This window comes from Mastigoproctus giganteus, chromosome 10 (assembly GCF_048544385.1).
Source record: "Mastigoproctus giganteus isolate SK-2022 chromosome 10, ASM4854438v1, whole genome shotgun sequence".
In the NCBI taxonomy this organism is placed as follows: Eukaryota; Metazoa; Arthropoda; class Arachnida; order Uropygi; family Thelyphonidae; genus Mastigoproctus; species Mastigoproctus giganteus.
The window spans coordinates 105,164,281-105,187,139 of NC_143584.1; the positions used below are offsets into that span (position 1 = coordinate 105,164,281).

General features: G+C 37.9%; 1 protein-coding gene across 5 annotated transcripts in view; it reads right to left on the reverse strand.

Annotated features, from left to right (window-relative positions):
- LOC150079201 (uncharacterized) overlaps nt 1-22,859 on the reverse strand; it is a 369,083-nt gene that overhangs the window by 124,013 nt on the left and 222,211 nt on the right. For all 5 annotated transcript variants that reach the window (XM_090384113.1, XM_090384114.1, XM_090384109.1 and 2 more), the window contains one exon: nt 15,981-16,063. In XM_090384113.1, coding sequence (XP_090240239.1) covers nt 15,981-16,063 — 83 coding nt within the window. The remainder of the gene's footprint in view (nt 1-15,980; nt 16,064-22,859) is intronic.

The following is a 22,859-nucleotide window of genomic DNA, read 5'->3' on the forward strand; positions in this document are numbered from 1 at the left end:
AATACTCGATCAGTTTATCAGCTACTTGAGCAGGATCATCAACAGTCAAACCATCTATGATAAGTGGACCAATCTGATTCATCCCCTTCCTTCTAGAGTTGAGAAAGAGAGAGAGAGAGAGAGTCTTTATTGCAACATTTGATTGTAACTGGTTACAAGGTTAAGTATTGCAACTTTCCCTACATGGCCAAAGGCCAGGGGCTTACAGATAAGAGGTGTTACAAAAACATTAAAAACATTAGAAACAATAAGACACTCAAGAACAAAAAACAAAATGACATTAGCATTAGTAGAGGCATATGATGCAAGAAAGCAAGCTTATGCAGCATCAGCCAAAAAAAAAAAAAAAAGCCAGCTCCTATTTCACCCCTCTATTCATTCCAAATACCTGTCCAGCTCAGCCTTAAATTTACTTAGGCTATCAACTTCCACAACAAAAGATGGAAGTCTGTTCCACCAACCAACTACCTGCTAGCTAAAGGTAAACTTCTCCACATCTCTCCTACAACTGTCTTTTCTCAATTTGAATTTATGCCCCCTCAGGTAATTATTCTGAGTAAGAGGAAGAATCCCATCAGTTGCGGTTGTTATTTGGTTTTTAGGAGCATTAGCAACTGAGGCCATATTGCTCTGGGGTATGTGGTGCTCATTTCCTGACCTTTTCACATCCTCCGTATTTGGTGGTCACGGGCTCGAACCCCGGTCTAATCAAGAAGCGTGTGCTACGCACTGCTGCTCCTGCCCACCTGGCTACGGAGGTGCCAACCCCATCAGTATTGAGCATGCTCAAACCATTCAAGGCTTTATACACCTCAATCAGATCACCTTGCAGGTACCTAGTCTCCAGACACTGTAATCTTCAAAACTTAAGCCTTTCTTCGTAAGAGCAATCCTTCGTTCCATTCACTAATCTTGTTGCCCTTCTCTGTACTCATTCCAACAGCTAAACATCCTTCTTAAAATGAGGCCTCCAGACCTGTATACAGTACTCAAGGTGTGGCTTGACCATTGCCTTATACAAGGGGATAATCACCTCCTTATCCCTGCTAGAAAACGTTCTGTATATCATTGACAAGACACAATGGGCTACTCTTGCAGACCATCTGCACTGCTCAGAAAACTTCATATCTGCCTGCCCAATTACCTCCAGGTCCTTTTCATTCTCTACCACTGTCAGTGGAGTACCACAGAGTTGATACGTTACTCTGGGGTTACTGCTTCCCATATGTGGTACTTTACATTTGTAAAGTACCACATATGGGAAGTACCATTACTTCATTTTCCACCTCTCTGCCCATCTGCTCAACCTTTCTAGATCCTGTTGCAGCAGCATAGCATCAGTAGCGTCCTTAACAACCCTGCCAACCTTTGTATCGTCTGAAAACTTGGACATTAAACTTGATATGCCATCATCAATATCATTTATAAATACAGAAAACAATGGACCCAACACTGAACCCTGAGGGACTCCACTAATAACTTTAGTCCACAATGAGCAGTGCATTGATTACCACTCTCTGTCTTCTCCAACTCAACCATCCCTTTATCCATAGCAGCAATTTGCCTCCAGTGCCACACTGCTCCAATTTGTGTTGCAGTCTTCCATGTGCAACACTATCAAAAGCCTTTCTAAGATCCAAACATATGATATCAAAGTTATTCCCTGTATCCAGTTCCTTTGTAACCACATCATAGTATCCAATCAAATTGGTCAGGCAAGACTTTCCCTTAACAAAACCATGTTGTTAAGGTGTCCGAGCTATAACTGAAGTCTTGTCTAGATGATCCTGCAGTGCTTCTTTAACCAGCGCCTCGATTAATTTTCCTGGAACAGAAGATAAACTATCAGGTCTTTAATTACTTGTGTCACCCTCTGATCTTGCTTTGTGAATTGGGGTTACATTTGCACATCTCCAGTCCATGGGTACCTCTCCTGAGTCCAATGAAACTTTCATAATTATGGCTAAGGGTTTGCTTACTTCCTTTGCTTCCTCCTTTAATATAACTGGATAGATCCCATCCACCCCGGGTGCCTTTTTTATGTTTATCTTCAACAATTTCTCCTCTACTTTCCTCTCAGTTATTACAAAATCATCTAGCTCACTGCCAGTGTTTAATTCCCCTCTGGCATTCCCCCTCCCTGAATAACTCCTCATGTGTGAATGTAGATGCAAAATACTCTTTTAGTTTGTTAGCCACCTGAGCAGGATCATCAACAGTTGAACCATCAATATCCGATGGCCAATCTGATTCATCCCTTTCCTTCTAGAGTTTACATAGGTAAAGAACTCTTTGCTGTTTTTCTTTGCATCCTTTGCCAAAGATTACCTGTAATAAGCCTCTGCTTGCCTAATCTCCTTAGACATTTTGATTTAATAGTGGGCTATTAAATCAAAATGTCTTGTAATGGGTGATTTTAACTTTCCAGTCAATATCTGGAAAGTCAAAATCACCCATTACAAGACATTTTGATTTAATAGCCCACTATTTCTCTGCACAACTGTTATTTGTTCTCATCAGAGTCATTAGGCCTATAACACTCTCCCATTTTCATTACCACTAACAGCATAACCCTTCCTCCCCTTTCTGCACACATTGTACTCCCCAAATTCCAATTCTGCACTGCTTATCTCTGTGTGACACTATATCTCTGATATCCCAACAATATCTGCCTTTGATGCCTTGATCAGCACTTAAAATTCATCAAATTTATTTACTATACTTCTAGCATTGGTGTACATGCAAGTATACATGCACCTGTTCTTACTCTTAGTTACCCTGACACAGCCCATGTCTTAACTTGTTCCATGATTACTCCCAGCAGCTCTTGAAATCCCCAGCAACTTGCTCTCTAGGCTTCTGCTCATTACAATAAAAGCAATGCAAGGATCACTTTCACCTCTGCCTGCGGCTACTTTTAATATTTTAGTCTGTGAATCCCCCCAGGCTAGCAGTTTTCCTACTCACTTAACACTGCCTTGATAGCATCAGCAAATATTCTTGCATCCTTTCTATTTAAGTGTATCCCATCCCTGTAGAAGCACTCTTAGCAACCACAGACTACGCTCAGAAAAATTCTACCCCATGAGCCTTGCACAATCTCTCTAGGGCCGGATTGATTGACAAGGCTGTCATCATATACTCCCTCCTATCCTGTCTGGGCAGAATTGCAGACACTTTCAAATTTAACACTAACTCACAATTTTTTTTTTCAACATTTACCTGTACTTGTTAAGTAAATCTGCAGATCTCTTACTCTTAAGATCATTAGTGCCAACGTGTACAAAAATATTACCTTTTGTGCCCTTAAAAGATGGTATCTGCCCTACAACGTCAGCAACTTTCACCCCTGGCAGACATACTTTGGTCCTGTTCCACCTATCCTTTTTGCATAATATATTCCCCGTCTCCCTGACAATAGAGTTGCTGACAATAACGAGCTCCTGTGAGACCAGTGCATTCTGCCTGGGAAATTGCCGCTGTGTTGCCTGATTCACAGGAGTGAGCTCCGGTGTTGAGTTGGGCAGCTGAGAGCTTGATGGGCCCCTCATTAATTTCTTCAAGGACATCTACCCTAACCTCAAACTCTCATAGATGCCCATCAGTTGGCACCTAATTTCTTCACAGTCTCTGCATCAAGCACACACAGAGATATCCTCTTTGGCTAGCTAGGCACGTCTAGGCAGGTCTCAAAAAACATTTTACATTTTGCACATTTTTTTAGACTGTGATGCATTGGAGAATTGTCCCCTTCAGTCTTCCTGCAAGCTATAGTACTACTGCTACTTTGTGCTCGTTGCTTTGCTGCTCTAGTCTGGGTCATGATTCCATTTAAGTATAATTTAATTAACAATGAAATTTAATATGATTAATTGATAATACTATACTAATTTAACAGATTTCTAATACAGCGCTACATATTTCGCTATTTAGTTTTATGTTAAACCTTACTCTATGAAGTCCAGGATTTACGTTACACTATTCTGTATCATATAACAATGGCGGCAAGTAACAAATGGTAAGTTCTATGGACACTAAGCATTAACTTTCAAAATCGCTATCTAAATTCAAATAAACCAAGGAGTTTGACTAGAACTATAAAGCTACTTATAGAAAATAATTTAGTATAACAATTAAAGTCAATAAAACGACTAAATATATATATATATATATATATATATAAACTTAGCGTTTGCCGGAGCTGCAAAAAATCTTGGCCAATACGGTAATAACCTCGTACCCTACTTGCATTTTTTTGTATTGGGATATATATATATATATATATAAATATTAATTTAAAGATAATTACTGTCAACTGTAAGTTGAAGAATTTTGTTTTCATAAAGGTGATTACAATGGCCTTGGACAGTTCTTAAATTTCTCTCAGTGGGAGAACCTGGTGATGTTACAAACTGCAAATTCTAAATGGGAAAGCATGCAAGGAAGCAAATACACTTTTCATAGCAACTTATAAAAATTTAGACCTATATGGAAGTAACATGAACCGACGAGACTAGTTCAGAGAAGAAACATGCATGGGATGATTATACATTTTCAGAGGATACAGATGCATATACTAAGTATAAACTAGTGTACAATCAAGTCACTAAGGGTATTAGGCAGGCTAAGACAGATTATCACAGCTCTTCGGCGGCTATAAATGCAAATAATTCTTTACTTATATTAACACTAAAAGGAAAAGGATGAACCACACTGATCCACAAGTAAGAAACATATAATTAATGACAGGATCCTGTTAAGGCTGCTGACGAACTAAATGAATATTTTGCTTCTACATTTGCATGTGAAGTTTTCATCAACAGGGATAACATAAACATAAAATTCTAACAGGTAACCTTTTTTTTTTTTTAAAGAAAACTCCAAACAGGAGAGGTATTAGAACTTACAGTACTTAGTACTGTGTTGAAAAGATGAAAGAAGATACTTGTTGACATCAGACTTGGATTTCTGTAGATCATAACTTTCAGGAAATACACATGAAGGAAGATTGTTCAAGAAGATGAAAGCTGAATGAATAAATGAGGAAGAAGAAAAGTTGGTTCTGTGAGTTCAAAGTTGTACAGTAAAAGGTTTGTTGTTGTTTGTTATTTAGGAGCATTAGCAGCTAAGGCCATATTGCTCCGGGATATGCGGTGGTCATTCCCTGACCTTTCCGCATCCTCCGTATTTGGTGGTGACGGGCTCGAACTCCGGTCTAATCAAGAAGCGGGTGCTATGCACTGCTGCTCCTTCCCACCTGGCTACGGAGGCGCCTACAGTAAAAGGATGTTGACTGGTTGCAGCATGTTTTCAGATTGCTTCAGAAGAGAAAGCAGGAATTATACCAATTCAGAACAGTGTCCATGGAGGTACCTACAGAAAAGAAGGGCAGCAGAAACATAATGTCTATGAGACAGAGATTGGAGAGACTCTGTTAGAGATCAGTCATTAATTAACCTAACTGGCCTCTTTTGAATGGAATCGAAGCCTGAGAGAGGTTTTTTTGTACTGCCCTAGATGTGGGAACAATATTCCATGGTAGGGCAGATTTGCAATTTTTACAAAGTGAACAGCTGTTTGGAAGGAAAAGTAACACCAAAGATGAAAGAGAAAACCCAGTTTTTGAGATGCAGAGGAAGCAATATGTCAAAGTATTTTGAAGCAATATTTTGTAGTTAAATGTTAACTACAAAATCATGTTTTTTCAAGAACGAGGAAAAACAATTTTTACTACAACTTTACCTTCGATTTCTAAAAACCATACAAAATGAGAAAAAATTAAAAATAGTTATTTTTAATTTTAGGTGTTGTAGATAATGCCTTTTGACATTAAAAATAGTTTAGAGAAAGGCACGTTACATTTTTGTACTCATTAAATTTTTATTGAAATATATGTAATTTTTGTTCAAAATAAATTTGATCATACATTAAATTTATTCATTCTCTTGAACTTCTTCTTCCATATCGTTACCGTCATAATCATCTTCACTGGACCCTTGAGACCCACATAGAACCCAAGATAGTGTTGGGAACAATGTTTTCTCGGAATAAGTCCATGAGGTCTTTATGCTTCTCGACCTGGATCTGCAGGTCGAGAAGTGTATTTCTTCTTTAATTCCAAACTTGAGGTGAAGCCATGAAGGATCCCTCTTTGAATTTTCAAGCGTTTGAAATTTTCACCTGAGCTTGTACCTGAAATAAATATTTTCCAGATCTTCTGGTACTGCAGTCAGACTATTTCAAGCCATTTTACTGGTTCCCCAGTAGAGACCATCTTTCTGGTTTTGATTACAGTGCCACTTGTTTCTTTGAAGTTTAATACCTCTTCCTGGCTGACTTCTTTCACCAGGTACTTGCAAGATTTTGAAGCCATTCTAGTCAATGCATACCATCCAGGAGGATCAAAAATATCAGAAGTTCTGCTGGCAGTTTCAATGTGTGCATGCACGGCATGCCCTGGTTCAAAAAATATTTGATTTATTTTGGGGATATTCAAGATTTAGACAGCATACATAAACATGGTTGACACAATTGCATTTCTATTTTGCCCTCCAGAGTGTCGAGCATGAACACAAATTCTTTTCCATCATTGATGGACTTCATTAGTTAGTACAAACATGATGCCACTTCTGAGGCCCCACTCCCAGCTAATGCCTCATGCCACATAAAATTATTTCCCATTTTTGTGCCAATATTGTATGCTGTCAGATTGTAGAGACAGCCAAATGCTGTACAGCAGGCCCCCATTATAACACGGTTCGCTTTACGCTGATTCGCTATAACGCTGTTCTTAGATTATAACCCGTATCTGACTATAACACTGTCACAGATCACTATAACTCTCTTTTACAGATTGCATTTTTGGCATATTTAACGAAATTGTTTCATTTGATAGAGTCGATAGCTTGAAAATGAATATAAAAATATGGTTAAAACGTTTCCCACACTCTGAAATTTTCTCACAAGCTAATTTAATTGCAGTACAGTGACTTGTTACGTAGTTCCGAGATCAACATTTTAAAAAATGATCAAGTATATTGCTTGTAATATTTGCGTTATATGCATTTATCCGAAGTCTAGTCATCACTCAGTACAGTATTAGACATCGGGCGTAACGGGCAGTTTACTTGAACATTGTATCCTAATTAATGCAACCAATGCAGTTACATTTTCAAAGAGTTAATAATGGCCGATAAGAATGAAAAAGCAACGTCTGGGCACAGTATGAAGACTATAAATGTAAGAAAAAGACTGAATTTGGAAATTAAATTAGACATTTTGAAGCGAATCGATTCTGATCAAAGACAAGCAGATGTGTGCCATAATTTAGGACTTGCAAGTTTAACTGTAAGAATAATTATAAAAAAAATAAAGAATTAATTTTAGCATTCGGAAAGATAGCTGTTCCACCTCAAGCAACTAGGGCTAGGCCGGCTATTAGGATTGAAATGGAAAGACTTTAACTAATTTTTATTGAAGATAATCTCCAATGCAGAATTCAGTTAAGTTAAATATTATTAAAAAAAAAAAAAAAAAAAGAGAGATTAGCCTATATGATGATCTGAAGAAAACTCACCTAAAAAAAAATAAAAAAAATAAATGGAACCATTTAAAACCAGTAAGGGCTGGTTGAATTCCAGGGAGAAGCTGCAAGTGCAGATCAAGGAGCCGAAACTTTCAAAAAAGAACTTGTTAAAATTATTGAAGAGGAGTATTATGTGTTATACTTCTCAACAAGTTTTTAACATAGATGAAGCAGGACTTTTGTGGAAACGAATGCCTAAAAGAAGTTTCATATTGAAAGAAGAAAAAAACATGCCAGGTTTCAAAGTGGCGAAGGAAGGATCGGTTGACTTTATTGTTGGGTGGTAACGCTGAGGGAGATTTAAAATTAATACTCCTTTTAGTTTATTTGGAAGAGGGGCCAAAGTTCAACCCAAAATCGACACATTTTTCATGATTAAATTCATCAATTAAATTAAATCAATTTGGATCAATTAAATTCATGATTTTAATTGGAATTTTATTACATAAGTAGTTACCCACATAATTATATACGTATGTAATACAGAATATTTATATGTACAAATATTTGAATATTAAATATTTTGAACGACATTTGTGCATCTTTTCACTACCATTTATTATTGATTAGGAAATATCCTATCGACCACAACTCACAAATACATATGTTACCTTATGGGAATGCGGTGCTTGCTTAGCGCGGATTCACTTAGCGCTCGTTTTTCCGGAATGAATTATCAGCGTTAAGCAGGAGTCACCTGTATATAAAAAATTGCTTTAAAAATCAAATCGCTGCTTCAAAATAAAATTTATAGAAGTGAAGTTCATTTTTATTTCAATCTGACTTTCCAATTCCGGGATCTAACTTTTCTGTCAACATTGTCGAAAGTCTTCTTTATTTACACCCTTTTCCTCACTCATTTTATGAAACCTAAAGCACGCATCTTTTTGTGGAGTATGAAAAGACATATTGAACTGCGTGAAATACTTGTCAGTAGAGCCATAATTTTTCAGGCCTGATGTTTTCTTCAGCACATTTCTCTAATTACAAATTGTATATTTTAGGGAGGTTCAAATCACTTGGCAGATATTTTTTTCCATGTGTAATGCATTGGAACTTTGGGATAGGAGTCGACACGCTTATAAATTGTTTGTAGGGCCATTTTACTCCAGGCTCGTGCTTTCCTCTTTAATCATTTGTTTATTCCTTTTTTTTTTTCAAAACATTAGCCATTACTGTATTTGAAATGTTCAGGGTAGCCAAAAAGAAACTTTGGCAGACTCTGACTTTCTTGCCATCCTTTCCTAATAGAAATTCTCTTGATTTTGCCCTCTTAGATAATTCACTTTTAGAATATTTAGAATGAGTAGTGGCCTTCTCTGTTTCATCAACCAATGCACTTAGATGTAACTTTTTATTATTTGCCTTTACTTTTTGCCTCTCGTTTTCGTTTCATAATTCCATCCCTACAAGAATAATTTCACTCACACAATTTGAGCAAACACTGACATCAGAAGATTTTAAACATAATCCAACAAAGGAAAAGAAATCTCGCAGATAATTCCATTTTGCATTCTTGTAATGCCAAACAACACGAGGTTGAGAAAGGCTCCATTGGAGAAGTGATATCACCAAATTGTAATCTGAGGTGCCTACAGGACCACTCACCTCGACTGGGTACTTAGAATGATTGTTTGTGAGAAAAAGATCAAGTGTGTTAGGATTGTCTGGTATTCTTGCAGGTAAATGAACAATCTGTGCAAAGTCATTAGTAATTGCAAAAGCCTCAGTATCTTGACCAGCTGGAGTTGTTAACATTATAATCGCCAAGAAAAATTACATCACTGTTAGAAAAATTGAACTGGGGAAAGTCAAGTTTCAAATAGAGGAAGTCAAAGAGTGCTTAGTGGAGTTGGGAGAATGATAGAGGCAACAGATTAATTTGACAGAATGTGTTAAAAAGAGATTTTAAGTCAGAGAAGATCAAAAAGAGAAGATTCCAAATTACTAAGTCTCGTCTCTGACAGGGAATATCAGAGTGGATATATGCACAAGTACCACTTTTAAAGTGAAAGGAATCGTACAGTGAATAATAATTCGGACAACTGAGTGATTTTTTTTATAATTGATAGGAAAGTGGAAGGGAAATTGCTGAAACTAACAGTAAATAAGGCAGCTGATACTGACAGAATCTATACGATTATACTAAAAGCAGCAGCAAACCATCAGCCATAATTATGAGAGCATCCTTGAATTTACAGGAGGTCCTTATAGAGTGGAGATGTGCAAATGTCTCTCCCATTCAAAGGGCAAACTGAGTAATTAGTCCTTCAAGCCTTGAATTCTTGGATTTGTAGGAAAAATAATGGAGTCAATGGTTAAAGAATTAATACAGGACCATCTTTTCAGGAATGCAATTATATGGAAATCACAGCCCAGATTTGTTAAGGAGTAATTCCTTAGGGAAAAATGAAGAGAAAGATAAACACTGACAAGGAGAAAATTGAGTATATTGAGTCATGCAAAGTCATTAGAAAGAGACTCAGAGAGAACATAAGAAGATTTAACACAAGAAAAGTAGAACAAGCATTAAGGGAAAACAAAGGATTTAAATCAGCAGCCATGAGCAGTAATACAGAAAGACAAATGATACTGAAACTGAAGAATAGCGATGTTGTACTTATAAACAGCAGAGAAGGCATAATTCAAATAGCAGAAGACTACTATAGAGAATTATACAAGGAGCGAGGTAATGATACCAGCAGTGGGGAAGATGGATTGCAAAGTAGCAACACATACGACATACCCGATATTCTTCCTGATGAGGCAGAACATGCATTGAAGAAAATGAAGAATCAGAAAGCCCCGGGGGAAGATGAAGTTACTGTTGAGTTGTTAAAATTGGGAGGAAGAGACATAACACAAAAACTGGCAAGGCTCTTCACAAGTGCATTAGAAAAGGTGAGATGCCTAAGCAGTGGAATAATTCAATCATAGTTTTGCTGCATAAGAAAGGAGATAAATCAGAAATTGGAAATTATAGACCAATTAGCTTGTTATCCCACATCTACAAGTTGTTCACAAGAGTCATTACTAACAGATTAGAAAGAATACTTGATGAGAATCAATCGAAAGAGCAAGCATGCTTTAGGACAGGATTCTCAACTATGGATCACCTTCACGTAATATCACAGCTAATGGAGAAAGCAAATGAATATAAAACACCATTATGCCTAGCATTTGTGGATTATGAAAAGGCATTTGCTTCCATACAGCATAAGGCAATGTTTCAGGCACTGGAAAGACAAGGCACAGATACCCCACATATTATGATTTTGAAGAAAATATATGAGAATGCTACCTCCTTTATTAGACTAGACTAGACAAAAACAGTAGGCAATATAAAATCGAGAAAGGAGTTCGACAAGGAGACACAATATCTCCGAAGCTGTTTACTGCTGCCCTTGAGGAAGCTTTCAGAAGATTAGACTGGTCGCAGAAAGGAGTCAATGTGAACAGAGAGTACCTAAACCATTTACGATTTGCAAATGACATTGTGGTCATAAGCCACGATCCCAAAGAATTAGAGGAAAATCTTAATAAATTATGCACAGTTAGTAAGGATTTTGGACTAAAGATCTGGGACAAGTTATTAGCTTTAATAATGATAAATGGCTGGAAGCCAAGAGAAGAATAAATTTTGGATGGATAGCATTCAGGAAATATAGTCACATACTGAAGAGCAATATCCCAGTTTGTCTGAAACGTAAAATAATGAACCAATGTATACTCCCCACCATGACTTATGGAAGTGAAACTTGGGCACTCACCAAAAGAATGGAAGAGAAACTGAGAACTACACAGCGAAGAATGGAACGAATTATATTGGGAATCAGACTGTTAGATAAGAAGAGAAACACATGGATTAGGCAGCAAACTCAAGTAAAGGACATTCTTATCAAAACTAAAGAACTAAAATGGTCTTGGGCAGGACACATAGCTCGAAGACATGATGACAGATGGACTAAGAAAATAACAGAATGGTACTCAAGAGGAGCTAGAAGAAAACTTGGAAGACAAAGGCGGAGATGGATAGATGAAATTCATGAGTTTGTGGGTAGTAAATGGATGGCCAGTGCTCAAAACAGAAGGAACTGGTAAGTTGCTGGAGAGGCCTTCGTCCTGCAGTGGATTGAAAATGGCTGATGATGAATCTTCTCCAACAAATCTGATTAGCTATTCTGATGTGGTCACATGGGAACTATGAAAAATAAATATACAGGTAGCCCTCAATTTACGTCGGGGTTAGGTTCCTTGGGGAACAGGTGCAAATGGAACCCTTTATATAACGGAGTCAATCGGAAATCACAGGGTTAAGTTCCGCGCACCAAAAAGTTTACCTACCACTTTGCATCGATTGTTTTATTTTATTAGCATTCTTCATAGTTGTAGTAATAGTCGATGGAGGCATATTCACATTAGGGTGGCTTTCACCAGATTCCATCCTACAAATATTGCACTAGGATTCAATGAACTTCTTTTACTAGACATGGCATTTCTTTATTCTGTTAAATTGAAAACTTTATAATGTGATCGGCAAAAACTGCACATGGATATCACTATTATTTTTATTTAATTTATTAATAGCACAATTAATAAAAAAATGATAGTGTAATAAATTTCCAACATGTGCAAATAGCGTAAACAACAACCAACTGAATGTTTCACCGCATGGACCTTTACTACCCGCATCCACGAGTGGTTACTTTGAGGGTGGGAAATCTTTCTCGTCTCTGATACGGATGTGCTGATTGCCTCAGATTGTCCTAAATCACATGAACGGTGGATAGCACAGTATGATACAGGTAAATTTTGTTTGACGATTTTAAACTTTCGATTTATAAAAAAAATTGCAAAAAAAAAAAAAAAAATTGCAAAAATAAAAAAAAGGCAGTGGTCAGGCTGCATATTGAGTACTGCATATAAGTCTCTAAGCCTTATTTTAGGAAGGATGTGTATCTCTTGGAATGTGTGCAGAGAAGAGCAACATGATTAGTCAAGGCCACAAAAGGATAATCTTAGAAAGAAAGATTTCAGTCTAGCAAATTGCAATACTTGGAAACTGGGCTACTGTAAAGAGACCTCACTGAAGTGTTTTAAGGCTTCAAATGGATTAGGTAAACAAATTCTGATGGCATCATTGCTCTTTTTCAGACAATACATATAACGGATCATAAATTAAAATTTAAAAATGGTGGTTGCAGGTCAGATGTGTGAAAATTTGCTTTTGCCAGAGAGTAACTGATTGAAACAAACTTCCATCTGGTATTGTGGAAATAGGTAGTTTGAATAAATTTAAGGAAAGATTAGACAAATTATTATAGATGGACAATGTTGTGGGTAATTTTTTTTTTTTTTTTTTTTTTGCCTGATGTTGCAGAAGCTTATTCCTTGCATCATTTGCCACTACTAATATATACTTTAATATTTAGTGTGTGTTTCACTATGAACAATTATGTTTACTCTCAGATAAAAATGATTTATCCACAAGTTCCTCCAAAAGCATTACACTATTAGCATTCAAAAAAGAGCAAGTTATGACAAAATCTACAATGAAAAAACTTTAAATTGGCAAACAAATCTCTAAATATTAAAGCATACTATGCTGTATTTATATCCAGCTGTTAGCTGGATATAAATTATAGAATGGTACTGACTTTTCTGGCTAATTTACAGCAGAAATGAGGGCTGTGCCAATGTAAAAATAAAATGCAATAACGTGTTCACGATATTATATATAGATGGTGAGTGGGGGTTAAGAGTAGCAAAGGCAATTGAATTCTATTTAAAGTGGGAAATATTAGAATAACATCAAACAAATTTTAGGTCCTATCTTGTTATGGGCATGAAAGTAAGTTTACTTTATAGATTTTGGAGTGTTTGTTTGTTTTTAGGAGCATTAGCAACTAAGGCCATATTGGCCATATTGCTCCGGGGATATGCGGTGGTCATTCCCTGACCTTTCCGCATCCTCTGTATTTGGTGGTCACAGGCTTGAACCTCGGTCTAATTAAGAAGTGTGTGCTACACACTGCTGCTCCTGCCCACTGGCTACGGAGGCGCCAGATTTTGGGGTGCTGAACATGGAAATGGTGCTTAAAATGGCAGATTGGTTCTTGAAAAAAGTAGTTTTTTATATTTATACAGGGTATTTTTTATTTATATGGCAGTACGATGTAGCTATAGCTAAGAATGTACCAGTATCAAATACAGGACCTTTTTGTCTTTTTCTTGTATTCAGCTTTGGGAGCACCCCTTTTCACCAACCAACAATAATTGCCTAACATGGCGGCACTCCCTTTGATTTTGTATCTTTGTTCCATTGCTGCGATGCCTTGATGGAAGCGCTCACTTTGTTTGTTGCTGATGGCACCACAGTTTGGCGGAAAGAAATCCAGGTGTGAGTGCAAGAAATGCATCTTAAATGAGATGTTGCACCCCAGTTTTTCGTAAGAAGTAATGAGATCTTCCACAAGCTATTTGTAGTTGCTTTAACATTTCCTAGAAAACCAGTCGAAACATTTCAAAAGGCTATCCACACTGAGCACACATTCGAACTGTTCGTCTTTGAAAAGTTGCCTTATTTGTGGACCAATGAAAATGCCTGGCTTAATCTTCTCTGTACTAAGTCTTGGAAATTTCTCTTGCAAGTATGTGAATGCAGGAGCGTTCACTTCCAAAGCCTTTACAAAATTTTTAATGAGCCTCAGTTTTATGTGGAGTGGTGGAAGCAAAACTTTATTTGAATCTACCAGAGGTTCAAATGCTACGTTCTTCATTCCAGGTGTTAACAATTTTTGTTGAGGCCAATTCCTCTTCTCGTAGTGCATATCCTTGGCACAACTATCCCATGCACAGAGAAAGCAACAAAATGTAGTGTAAACCTTTTGTAGTCCTAATAAAATGGCGATTAACTTTAAATCAACACATATCTGCCAATCATATTTCTGATAGTGTATACCTAAGAGGATGTTTGCATATGTTTCTTTTTTTGTGGACAGTATATACAAGAGGTATTGAAGGCAGCATATTTCCATTGTGTAATAACACAGCCTTAAGGCCAACCTTAGAGGCATATATAAATAGTCGCCATTCTTCGGGAATGTGCCTTATATTCATTGCTGCCATTAGACCATCAACAACCTTATAGACAGTGAGTTCACCTTCTGTTTGATAGAATTTATCATGGTCTTTATTTCAAGTATGAAATGTTGTTACTTTCACAGAATGATCTAGAAGATTCCACTGTTGTAGCCTCGAAGCTAAAAGCTCTGCCTTATTCTTTGACAGTTTGAGATCCCAGATGAGGTTAAGTTTACTTTCTGTGATCTTATGTGGTTCAGAAAGATAAAGGTTTGAACAAGGTTAACTGATGATCTGCCTTATAAAGTTTCTCCATTCTCTGTTTCGTAGATTTTCTGTTTCTGCAGCATGCCTTTTTTGGATCCTTTCATGGGCACTGTTTTTTCAGAATTAGCTTCTATAATTTATCTCCCCTCTCTCTCACTCTTTTCCAAACCTGTCCAAAACATGTGCTGCAACCATTCAACATCCATTTAGTATCTAACTTCCTCACAGAACCAACTTTTCTTCCTCAGTTATCCCTTCAATTTCTGTGTTCTGGAACAACCTTCTTCACATGTATTTCCTCAAAATTGAAATGTAAAGAAATTGAAGTCTTAATTTAAACAAGTATCTTTTAGATCAGAATGGTAATCTAGCAAAAGCAATCCATTTATCCTATATAAACAGCTTTGGAAAGATGCTTATACAGAATGAATTGATTTATTAATTTAATTTTAATTTTCTGATTCAACTGCATATATAGGCATAATAATGTTTGGAAATTTGTTGGTAATTTGAACTAAACTTTTTGTGAATTGCTTCCGACAGCCAATTTATTTTTGGAAAAAAAATTATAAAAAATAAATCAATCCTCAGTTAAGGTGCATGTTCCCAAAAAATTATAAAAAATAAATCAATCCTCAGTTAAGGTGCATGTTCCCAATATCTTGAGCTTGAGCATTATAAGGAAACTATACAAGTTTTACTTTTAAAGAAGAGAAAGGAAAAAAACAAAAAAAAACAGGAAACAGAGATGTTAAAACTGCCTAATAAAAAGCTAAACCACACAACAGATCATGTAAACCACACAAAGAATACACTGTACTGTGTGGTAAAGATGAATGCCGCTATTTGACAAACACAGCATGAGCATAAGTGAAATTTGCAAAAAAAAAAAAAAAAAAGTAAACCTGTAAAACTAGAAAAGATAGCAGATAAGAAAAATTACTACATGATAATCCTTCAATGTGCAATTAAAGTATCACTAACAGTTTAATTATTTATATAATGATAAACAATTAAGTAACAGTACAATAACATGTTCACTTACAGCATGCTGTTTTACTTTCAGTATATGATCTCGACTTGCTTGTTGTAACTGGTCCTTTTCAACTAATAGATCATTCACATGAGCTAAACAAATTTTCAAGAAGTAAATATTTTTAAGTTGTCTCAGATAAATCATAATTTATATTAAAAATCAAGCTCTTTTTGAGTAATTAACTGAAACCAAAATAATAATTAAAAAAGTTTTAACAATATGAATACAGTGTCCAGAAAGCAAAAGTATCCAGGGCCCAGAATGGACAAGAGCATACTAGAATGATGCTCTGGTTTATCATAAGCTTTGAATGTCACACACTTGGTTATTAAAAATAAAGTATTTTATTAGTGGGCATACTTTTTCATAAAATTTTGCATTTTGAGCCATGAAAGCATTGATAAGTTAAAGTAAAAAATATACTGCTGTAATATATTACTTTTAACTTATCAACATAAAAAAATAGGAATCTTAGGAGAAAGCTACTCTATGCTATTTGCCCACATGTACTGCACAAATTAATGATATGCAAATTGAAAAATTTGGATCATACTTATTTTTCTCAATGATGTGTCAATCTGACTTGGAAGGAGACTGTTGCAACAGTCAAAAAATTACTTGGTGTGCTAAAATGGATAGATGCACAACCATAGCCTGATATTATTTTGAAGGTGGAATAGCACAAGTGTGGCATAATGTGCACTATATGCACAGGTGGCAAACTCCTAACACCTTTCAACAAAGGTGTTCTCTTTGAAATCTCCATTGATAATTCCAGAAATCTGTTAGTTATTGCACAGACAGAAAAAATTCAGGATCACGTTAAGTCTACTCTTGATAATTATATGCACATACTGAAAAACAAGAATTTAAAATCAGTAGCATCTCTCACACAATTATTATTTTATTATTATTATTAGCAGCCATATGGTGCAAGGAAGCCTGAGGCTTATGCTGCACCAGCCAAAAAAAAATTCCCAAGTCACCCTCAGAGAGAGAGAGAGAGAGAGAGAGATAAAGGAATCACCAAGAAAGAGAAGAATGATGATATCCAGCTCAGGACCCTGGGTGTGCCAAGCCCAATATACTCACCAGATATGAAGTGCACTGGCTTCACATTTATGGCAGCATTCCTAATTGTTAAATACTCTCACTTAGTGTCATGGAAGAATTTTTTTGGTGCACAGTTGTTGAAACGTGGATTTTTCAATCGACATTTCACAAGTGCAAATAAGAATGATGATAAAAAAAAACATGTTTAAACTGCTGCGTGGGGAGGAGGGGTATTTAAAAAACAGTGCAACCTACATATATTCCACACATCTTCATACCACACTTTTGGATATATACTACGAGTACTGATATGTCCTCAAAACAAATTATGAAAAAAAACAAAAAACAAATTGTGCATTCAAAGAACTATCAATATTACCTTGTGCTTTCCAGTCTATTTGGCACACCAACAAAATAGGCATGAAAACTAACAAAGAGAGAATTACTGTGTTACCGTGCCAAATAGACTGGAAAGCACAAGGTAAAGCCATTGTGCATCAGCAAAAATAAAAGTTTTTGGGTTTGAGCACATCAACATAAAATCTCTACCTCTGATTTATAAAAATAGCTCCAATGCTTGGATGATATGTAATATTTTTGCTTCATGGTTTTAAAGTGAGTTTGTACCATCAGTGAGATACTACTTGTTTTCCAAAAAACTTAAAAGGAAAGGCTTTGTTACTGTTGGATCACTGCTCAGCTCATCCTTCGGCAGATGTCCTGAAATTGAAAGATGGCAAGATCAGAGTCGTGTTTCTGTCAAGGAACACAACTGCCCTAATTCAATCCACAGATCAGGAAATTATTTGCGCCTACTATTGTGAGCTACTTGCTAGTGTTGTGAACTCCAAAATTCAAGTTCTAGACTTTCTGAAAGATGTTGCATACAGTATTGGATTAGCATGGGAGAAAGTAAGCTCAATAACAATTGAAAACTGCTAGAAACAATGTACAGGAAAAGACGAGATCACTAATAACCAGCAGCATTTTCAGAACAAGAAGCAAAGGCTGCTTGTAATGTACTTGGTGGCAGTCTTGCAGCAAATGACCTGTAGTGACAAATGGGCCTGGAGTACTGGGGTCCATAGTTTCAAATACATATATATATATATACACAGTTATGCCCAGTTAATTTATTAAAGTACAAATAAAATAAAATATAAGTACAAATTCAGTAGCTTTCGGAACACGTGTCCCTTTATCAACTGACAAATTTGAATACATTACAAGCAAATGTGGCACGTTACTCATGAGTCATTGTTGTAGCACGGACGTGTGCTGCCTTACCAGTGATCATCCATCAATAAAACGGTTGTCTCTAGGATGGGATGTATACGCATGCCTTTCTGGCGATTTAATGCCTCAGGGTTGTTTATTATGTTTAGTGACTCTAGCCATAGGCGGTGGCGAAAGTGTCGCGCGTGGTCCACTATCTCAAAGTCGCGCTTGGGGTCAAGATCGTGGTTGGTAGCCCAAAAATGTTCTGCGAGCACGGACTGGTCAGTTTCGGCAAGCCGGATTGCTCTGTCGTGTTCCGTAAGGCGATCCTGGAGACGTCTCGATGTCTCACCTACGTAGCAACTGTTACAGGCCCTACAGGTGATACGGTACACTACATTGCTGCGTAAGACAGGTGTGACAAGGGTCTTCACACTAGAGACAAGTGAACGTAGGCTCTTACCGGGTAATTGCACACATTTGATGTTGTAACTTCTCAGGATCTTCGAGATACGTCCTGACACTCCTGGATAGTACGGAATGTAGGCAGACGATATGCCGACTTGCTTCGGAGGTCTTGGGTTGGAAGTAAGTTCTTCTGCCTGTAACAAGCATCTGTTAAGTACATGGGATGGATAACCGCATCTGGTTAGGTCCGCCTTCACATGGGAGATCTCGTTACGTCTAATTGTGTCGGTGCTGGAATGGCTCCAGGCCCTGGAGAATAGGGTGCGGGCAGTGCTATTGAGATGGCTTGGAGCGTGGCCGGACCCGTAGTTGGTGAATTGACCGCACCACATGGGTTTGCGGTATACTGAGGTCTCTAGACTTGGGCCTACGCGATGCACTAGCACGTCCAGAAACGGGAGTGAACCGTCCACCTCTGATTCTACGGTAAACTTGATGAAATTGGATAGAGAGTTGAGGTGTTCTAGTAGTACCGTTTCAGAACCACGTGGTATTATGGTAAAAATATCGTCGACGTATCTACACCACGTTGTAATAGGTGTAGGTGGGTTCTGGTGTATCTGCTCCTCTAGATCTTCCATGGCGATGTTAGCTACTACGGAACTGACAGGGGCACCCATAGCAGTGCCATGTACTTGTTTGTAGAGTGAGTCTTCAAAGGTGAAGATGCTGCTAGAGAGGCATAGGTTGAAGGCGGTACAGATGTCATCAGTGGATAGTGACGTCCTGGACTGGAGGCTTAAGTCGCTCTCAAGGAGCCTTCTGGCGCAGTGCACGGCCTGTTGGACGGGAATTGAGGTGAATAAAGAAACCACGTCAAATGATGCCATGACAGAGTTGTCAGGGATTGAAATGTCCTTAATGATGTTAATAAATTCACTGCTGTTTTTAACGGTGTGAGATGTATTACCTATAAGAGGCGAGAGGAGGCTCGCGATGTGTTTGGACAGTTCATACGTTGGGGCACTGCAGCAAGACACTATAGGTCTGAGAGGAATACCCGGTTTATGGATCTTTGGTAATCCGTAGAAATGCGGTAGTTGGCAGCCAGTAGCACGTAGAAGATGGTGAGTCGCGGTCGGGATCTTCTTATCTTTAAGCCATGCGTGGACAAGTTTATTAACATTTGCTTCCAGACGTTTCAAGACTTTAACGGGAGGATCAGGTAGAGGTTCATATACGTTAGGATCGAGTAATAGGGCCAAGGCTTTCTCTCGGTAGGCTGATCGGTCCAGCACAACAGTCCGGCGCCCTTTATCCGCAGGAAGTACAACGATGGAGTTGTCTTTTCTTATAGATGACAGGGCGGCACGCTGGCGGTGGTTGAGGTTTCAGTACGTTTTTCGAGTGTTGCGGAGGACTGCGGCAGTCTTGAATCGGATCTCGTTGGTAGTTTCTTCGGGAAGGTTGGTAATACTGGCTTCTATACCCATAGCGAGCTGTGTGATGGGAGGTTTCGATGGTATAACGGCGAATTTCATACCGTTTGATAAAACACTCAGCTGCTCGTTGGACAGTTGTTTGTTACTTAGATTCAAGACGAAAGAAGTCATGTCGCCTGAACGAGTGTTCGCCTTTAAGGAGTTAGCTTCTATGCTTAAGTTTATGAACTTGCCCTGCTGGCATAAACGGTAGGTATCCGAGGTCTGACTAGCCCGATGGCAGATGGTATGTATAAGGTTTGTAAATACGATAGGCGAGACCTTACCTTGCAGATGTTGTAACAGTCTGGACTTGTAGTCAGCGTTCCTGATTTCACGGTGGAGATGGGATATCCACAAATTTAATGTGCGTAGGCTGAAGTTAAAGCAGGCACGATCCATGTGAGAGTTGAGGAACGGGGCTTTGTACCGGAATCCTTTAGGTATGATTCGATTGCTTTTGCATCTGTGTGCGAAGCGTAAATGTTGCCTGTTCCGGGCTATTGAGAGGAAGGACTTTTGTAATTGCAAAAGTCCTACAGTCGTTGTAGGTATTATGGCCATAAAGTGATCGAATAGTGACAAATGGGCCTGGAGTACTGGGGTCCATAGTTTCAAATACATATATATATATACACAGTTATGCCCAGTTAATTTATTAAAGTACAAATAAAATAAAATATAAGTACAAATTCAGTAGCTTTCGGAACACGTGTCCCTTTATCAACTGACAAATTTGAATACATTACAAGCAAATGTGGCACGTTACTCATGAGTCATTGTTGTAGCACGGACGTGTGCTGCCTTACGCCAGTGATCATCCATCAATAAAACGGTTGTCTCTAGGATGGGATGTATACGCATGCCTTTCTGGCGATTTAATGCCTCAGGGTTGTTTATTATGTTTAGTGACTCTAGCCATAGGCGGTGGCGAAAGTGTCGCGCGTGGTCCACTATCTCAAAGTCGCGCTTGGGGTCAAGATCGTGGTTGGTAGCCCAAAAATGTTCTGCGAGCACGGACTGGTCAGTTTCGGCAAGCCGGATTGCTCTGTCGTGTTCCGTAAGGCGATCCTGGAGACGTCTCGATGTCTCACCTACGTAGCAACTGTTACAGGCCCTACAGGTGATACGGTACACTACATTGCTGCGTAAGACAGGTGTGACAGGGGTCTTCACACTGGAGACAAGTGAACGTAGGCTCTTACCGGGTAATTGCACACATTTGATGTTGTAACTTCTCAGGATCTTCGAGATACGTCCTGAACACTCCTGGATAGTACGGAATGCAGGCAGACGATATGCCGACTTGCTTCGGAGGTCTTGGGTTGGAAGTAAGTTCTTCTGCCTGTAACAAGCATCTGTTAAGTACATGGGATGGATAACCGCATCTGGTTAGGTCCGCCTTCACACGGGAGATCTTGTTACGTCTAATTGTGTCGGTGCTGGAATGGCTCCAGGCCCTGGAGAAAGAATAGGGTGCGGGCAGTGCTATTGAGATGGCTTGGAGCGTGGCCGGACCTGTAGTTGGTGAATTGACCGCACCACATGGGTTTGCGGTATACTGAGGTCTCTAGACTTGGGCCTACGCGATGCACTAGCACGTCCAGAAACGGGAGCGAACCGTCCACCTCTGATTCTACGGTAAACTTGATGAAATTGGATAGAAAGTTGAGGTGTTCTAGTAGTACCGTTTAATAACTGTGTATATATATATATATATGTATTTGCAAATGACCTGGTTGCTTGGATTGAGGTAGATGCTCCTGTTGTGCATTACTTAAGTGAGGAAGAAATCACAGCCTCTGTGAAGGAGCAAGACAGTCAACAAACAGAAGAACAGTGACATAGGAAGTGATTCAGAAGGTAAAGTGGATGACTCATGTAATGAAAAAGCACTAGAAATTAACAAAGTGCTTGAAAACATTAATGAGATAGAGTGGTTAGAACATCAGAGTGATAGTGAACATCTTCATTTATTGATCTGATAGCACTATTAACAATTAGGTACTGAAAAAAAGCTGTCATCAGTTCCGGAAAACTAAATTATGTGACTATTTCAACCTCGATATAAAATTACTGAATATTGCACTGTAACTAAAAATGTTTTTAATATAAAAAATGAATTTTTCAAATTGTGTTCATAACAGATTGAAAATAAAGGTGGCTTCAAAAAGTGAACTGCTTTTTATGATTATAAATGGAATTAATTTTTCTGAGTGTCCAAGTGATCTTCAAAAAACACTGGTGCAGCCACCAGTGTTTTTTGACCACCAGTTTGAACCAGTGGTTATGGCTAAAGGCGAGTCCACCAATTTTACTGAAAAATAAGAGTATTAAATAAATAAATAATCAGGGCTGGCTCCAGAATGAGTAAAAGCATGCATGCAGTTACACAGGGATGGTGAATTCAGGACCAGCCAAAATGGCTATATGAGAAATTACTTCAGAATGGAAAATATGTTAAATGAGGTTGAAAGCTTACTGAATATTGTTTCAATGTTTATTGTATTTTCTCAGTGCACAGTTTCTCTGTCAACAGTTTTAAATAATTTTTATTTTATTACATAATATAATAGCTATTTAAAATATAACAAGCAGCATACAGATATGTCAACCATTCTAAGTTACTTGAAGACTTCATAAGTATTTTAGAATACATCAAGTAACCTGAAATATCTGATAAAGTAAGGTGCATTACAGGCGAGAAAGACCAGTTGACTGGCAGGAT